This window comes from Pistacia vera, unplaced genomic scaffold (genome assembly GCF_008641045.1).
Source record: "Pistacia vera cultivar Batoury unplaced genomic scaffold, PisVer_v2 Contig492, whole genome shotgun sequence".
In the NCBI taxonomy this organism is placed as follows: Eukaryota; Viridiplantae; Streptophyta; class Magnoliopsida; order Sapindales; family Anacardiaceae; genus Pistacia; species Pistacia vera.
The window spans coordinates 163756-169205 of NW_022196326.1; the positions used below are offsets into that span (position 1 = coordinate 163756).

A 5450-nucleotide genomic window follows, 5' to 3' on the forward strand; every position below is an offset into this window, starting at 1 on the left:
TCCACTTCCAACAACTTTCTTCCTCCACCCACTCACCAAAATATTCAACACCCAAAACAACTTGTCTCATGTCTAATAATAGTCAAGTACCTATAATGCTAGAAAAAACAAATATTATTATCTAATGTATTAAGGGTTGAAAGATTTTAAAAAGCATCTGTAGAGTCGCTTGAGCCATCTGGTGTATCGCTTAAGTGATCTAGTATATCGCTTCTACCATTTACCTAATCGCTTAAGTGATCTGTTGCCATATACCAGACTTGTAGAAGATCGCTTAAGCGATCTTCTGCCATATACCTGTTCACTTAAGCGATCTTCTACCATATACCTGTTCACTTAAGCGATCTACGATCTGCTGCATTATACCAAACATACTAGATCGTTTAAGCGATCCATCATATCCAGAACACATTTTCAGTCATCTCCACCTATAATCGGTGCTACCACCCCTAACTACCCACAATACAAGAAAATATTCAACAAACTTCACTCCTTTCAACTTGCATACATCAAACACAACGCATCAACCTAAACAACTATATCAAAATCATAACCCAAACCCAATCCATCATTAAATCTTTGTAAATCGAAATATAAAATGGAAAGGGAGATACACATACCTGAACGAAATGTCAGGAGGAGGAGGAGGAGGAGAAGGATCTGTGGCGGAGAAGATGTTAATGGCAGAGGAAAAAGATAGTGTTAATGGCAGGAAAAAGAAGATGTACATGAAGGAGGAAGAAGAAGATACAGAGGAAGAAGAAGATGCAAAGGAAGAAGAAGATGTGTACGAAGCTTAGAATAAACAACAACCATGGAGGGATGCATTAATGGCGAGATGAAGAAGAAGAAGATGTTATGTTTGGGTTTGTTTGCAAGAATATCAGGTTTTTTGGGACATACATAATTTTTAAAAGATTACACAATACTTCATTAATCATAATTAAGCCATGATTAGTGTTTAATTGTCATTAGTTTGTCTTAATAAAAAATAAGGTCATTTAGTAAAGACTAAAATACTAGATGGCCTTTTAGTTAAATTCAAAGCCAATATGGCCTTTTAATCATTTGCCCCGCATTTTGTTTGATCAACTAGATAATTTTGGATTTAGTAGAAAACCACCTCAAACCAAAAAGCATCTGAACGTGGAGTTAAATTTTTAACCTTCAGGGTGCTAAGTGAACAATTTTCGAAATCATGAAGGTGGTTTAACATTTTGAAAAACTTAAAGGTTGTTTGTGAGATTTGTCAAAACATTTCTCTTCATGTATTTGCATTTTGCAATGACCTTGCTTAGTAACAACGACCCACAAAAACACTCTTCATACATGGCTTGGAGATCCCCATTTCGCTCGTCTTCAATCTCTCAAAACCCGTCTCTCAAAGTTAATGTATTGTTTTTGTTAGCTCATTTACGCAGCCTCACAACTTCAAGCTCCAAAAATGAAGTTTTGTATTCTTTCGAAAAACCCCTTGAACGATCCTCACTTGGTAAATTCCTCATGGGAAATTGTCGGTCAAGTAACTTTACTCTGACGAAGCATTGTACTTTTTTTATTATATGATTAGTTCGCAACCCATTTCTCCAATTTCATCATTCACTACTTTGTTTATTGCACTTGCAAAGAAGAAGCATTATTATGAAGTGATTTCGCTTTATAAGCTGTTGGATTCAACTGGGTTGTCTCCAGATTTTATGTCAATGAATATTTTGATCAATTGCTTGTGTAAAATTGAAAGGGTTTCTGATGGTTTTGCCGTTTTTGGGGAGATTTTGAAGAAGGGTTTCAGCCCGGATGCTGTGACTTTTAATTGTTTGATTAAAGGTCTGTGTGTAGAGAGAAAGATTATGGACTCGATAGAATTGTTTAAGAAAATGGTTGCTATTGGTTGTAAGCCTACTGTGATTACTTATGGGACTTTGATTGATGGATTGTGTAAAACAAGGAACCTAAGTGTTGCCATTAAGTTATATGAAGAAATGGCTAAGGGGAATGAAGAATCTGGTGTTAGTTGTAGGCCAAATGTTGTTACTTATAATATTATAATTGATGGTCTTTGCAAGGCTGGATTGGTTGAGAAGGCTAGACAATTATTTTTGGAACTTATGATGCAAAGAGGTGTGGATCCTGATATCTATACTTACAGCATTTTAATGAATAGTTATTGCTTGGTAGATAGAATTATTGATGCAAGGGAGTTGTTTGATTCTATAACTAGAAATGGGTATAGACCTGATGTTGTTTGCTACAGTACTTTAATCAATTGGTATTGCAAGAATAAAGAAGTCAACGAAGCTCTTAGGCTTTATTGAGGGATGATTTCAGAAGGAATTAGGCCTAATGTGATTACATATAACTCTTTGTTAACTGGCCTTTTTCTTAAAGCTAAGGTAAAAGATGCACGGAATTTAGTTGGTGTGATGCAACTTAACGGTGCTTTTCCCAATTCCTGGACATATAGCATTTTCATTGATGGACTTTGCAAGAATGGATGTGTTTTGGAAGCGGTGGAAATGTTTTATACTCTAGTAGATAATAAATTTGCAATTGACCTGACAAGCTTGAATTCTCTCATTGATGGATTATGTAAAACAGGGAGATTCGAAACTGCTTTGGGCCTATTTCAGAAATTTTCTCTTCATGGAAACCTACTGCCAGATGTTGTAACATACAGTATTTTGATCAATGGGCTGTGTAAAAATGGACAACTAGAGAAGGCAAATGAGTTGTTATCATATATGGAGGAAAAGGGTTGTGCTCCAAATGTAGTCACATTTAATACGCTCATGTTCGGTTTCCTCAAGAATAATAAGATACCAAAAGTTGTTGAACTCCTTCACAAGATGGCGGAGAGAAATGTGAAGCCGAGTGAATGTACAATGTCCTTAGTCATGCAATTACTAATAAAGGCCGGAAATTATCGTGAATGTTTGAACCAGCTTCCTAAATTTATGGTCCAAAAGCAAAATTGAAGTTTACGTGATAAAACTTAAGCAAGTAATAAAAAAATTTCAGAGCAGAATCCTGCAAAAGTTCATCCAGCTGCCCAAATGCTCTATTTTGGTTATGGTAAGAAGAAGGTACGGTAAACACTTTCATCTGTTCGAATTTGATGGGGATGATTGAGAAGAGAAATTGTTGAATGGTTCTTACTTCAACTATGACAATAATGGTGGCTGCTCAAGTTCATCTGTTCAAGCTCACTGGACGATGGTATGTTGCAACTGATTAACTTCATTCATTGATATTCTCAAATATCTAGGCCTGATAGTGTTTCAAATGCTTCTGTTTCTCAATATATATTTTTTTACTTCAAGTCTGATAAAGACTAGAACTTACCAGGTGTGTCTCTAATGTAGTTATGCAAAAGCATGTGCTCTTTCAATGATAGTTGATGAAGACAAAGCAAGAAGAGCAATAGATGATTATCCAATTTCTTTACTGAGATGGGTATATCATATATGTGCGAGTGTCTAATCACTTGATATGATCATATATGTTAATGTGTAGTGCAGGTTATGGATAAGCTAATGTGAATATAGAGATTATAGAAAATAAAAGACTGCTCTGAGTAATTATGGTATATTGTGTTCAGAGTTGGGGTCCAACTGACACTGGGCCATAAGCCCATAGTTTCAAATGCGAAGCCCAAAATTCAAAACCATCAGTTAACTTCCATCTGCTCCATCAATTAACTTCCTCCTACCTCTGGTAGACTTATGTGGGTTACTTTAATAAAGTTTCTGCTCTAATTTTACATTGAAAATATTGAGACGAGTGTCTTGAGAACTGTCTTTTAGATGTTTGTTAACTCATGTCATGCATGTGATCTTGCTTACTTGGCTGATGCTGTTGCAGGAGCTGTTAGTATCTGAAATATGCTTTGATGGTGAAAAATGTCGAGTGCCATGGACAGCTACTACTAGACCTTCTTTCTGTTTTAATGACTATGAACAGGCATGGTATAAGTCAAGTTCCAGTTGTGTTGGAGCATATTGAGGATCAGAGAGGACACTTAGTTGGCCTTTTAGACACAGAATGTATCAGCCTGACTTGCAGGTATCTTTTTACTGTCTCGTTGGTTTGTCTTTTTACAGTTCCGAGATGCACTTCTTGCATGCACATTTTAATTGAATCAATCTCAGAAGTTTATTTCCAGCTTTGAATTTGGAATTGCTGTTAACTATTTGTTTTATGATAATCTTATCTTTGTTAATACAATTTCAGATTGTAGTGTGCTATTAATTTTCCTGTTTCACTAAATGAAAGTTTTTAACTGATTTACCTTTTCACCTTTTTCCCGGTTTTTGATGGGTGCAGAGCTCTAGCAACCAGAAAATCCCTGAGCTAGTATTCTAAATTCTAATTTGTGGAAGATGAGCTTCTTTTAGCATCATATATTTTATGAGTTAAAACAAAGCTATGCATCTTAAGGAGATTTAGATCATTATCCAATTTCTGGACATCCAACCACTACCAGTCTAGTGGAGGTGAATGCTATGCAGGCATCCTCATAGTTGCAACCTTGGAGGCCTCGTCCACACCAACCAACAGAGGTTCTGGTGTTTTCTCATTTAACGGAAACACTGAAGTAGCAACTATGAGCTTAGCTGGCTACACAACATAGGAAGGAAAAGAGCTTTCCTTTTGGTAAATAGACTAATTGTTTAGCTTACAGAAACCATATCTACAGCAGAGGACCGATAGGAAATGCGTGACAAACTTATAGAAGAATATGCAATCTTCACTACCACATATCTGCACATACGGGTTCATTAGCCCCTAATTTACTTCTTGAGTTGTCAATGCTACAATTTCATTTACATTTACAACCTGAAAAATGACGCGAGAAAAAAGCAAAATGGACATGCCAAATCATTCAAAAACACAAGTTAACTTGATAGATATCATATTTTAAATTCATCCATCCAATGTATTATTAATCTTACCCCACCATATTCCTGTACATCATTATCTTTAATACCACGCAAGTAATCTACAAACCAAACAGTGTCGTCCTATTGTGTTTGTTTGGCCAGACTTCCTTATCAACAGTGGCACTTGGGTGTTTTTTTATGTATCAATTTGGGCTAGGGAGCTTGTTTTAAACCTGGATGGTGTTGTTGTGGATCTTGTGAAGTTGATTTGTTTGGTGATCTGGTTTTGTTGTGGCTGATGTGCTGGTAGTGGTTGTTTAAGGTGTGGTGTGGGTGCGAAGGGGATGTGCTGTGGATCTTGTGGGTGCAACGGAAATGTGTTGCACTTTGCATGTTGTGGTGTTGCATTGGAGGCCAATGGGTGGGCAATGGTTGTCAACTGGTTTGCTGTGGTGGTGGTCTAAAGGGTGTGCAATGGCGATGGTTGTGTTATTCACAGATTAAAAATCTATAGAAATGAGAGATGAAGCCACATCAAGTTATTCCGACGATGATCCATGCTCCATTTTT

At 36.5% G+C, this 5450-nt stretch overlaps 1 protein-coding gene across 1 annotated transcript; it reads left to right on the forward strand.

Annotated features, from left to right (window-relative positions):
• The first annotated feature begins 1877 nt into the window (after window positions 1–1877).
• LOC116105085 (pentatricopeptide repeat-containing protein At5g39710-like) lies at window positions 1878–2975 on the forward strand. Its single transcript, XM_031391511.1, has 2 exons — window positions 1878–2253; window positions 2389–2975. Exons 1-2 carry the CDS (start codon window positions 1878–1880, stop codon window positions 2973–2975), a joined length of 963 nt encoding a protein of 320 aa, XP_031247371.1.
• The last annotated feature ends 2475 nt before the right edge of the window (window positions 2976–5450 follow it).

Bases quoted from the DNA above. Each gene is read 5' to 3' on its own strand.
- LOC116105085 (XM_031391511.1), top strand. From the start codon at position 1,878: ATGGTTGCTATTGGTTGTAAGCCTACTGTGATTACTTATGGGACTTTG. The intron at 2,254-2,388 runs GTACTTTAATCA...TTTTTCTTAAAG, and splicing joins ACCTGATGTTGTTTGCTACA to CTAAGGTAAAAGATGCACGG.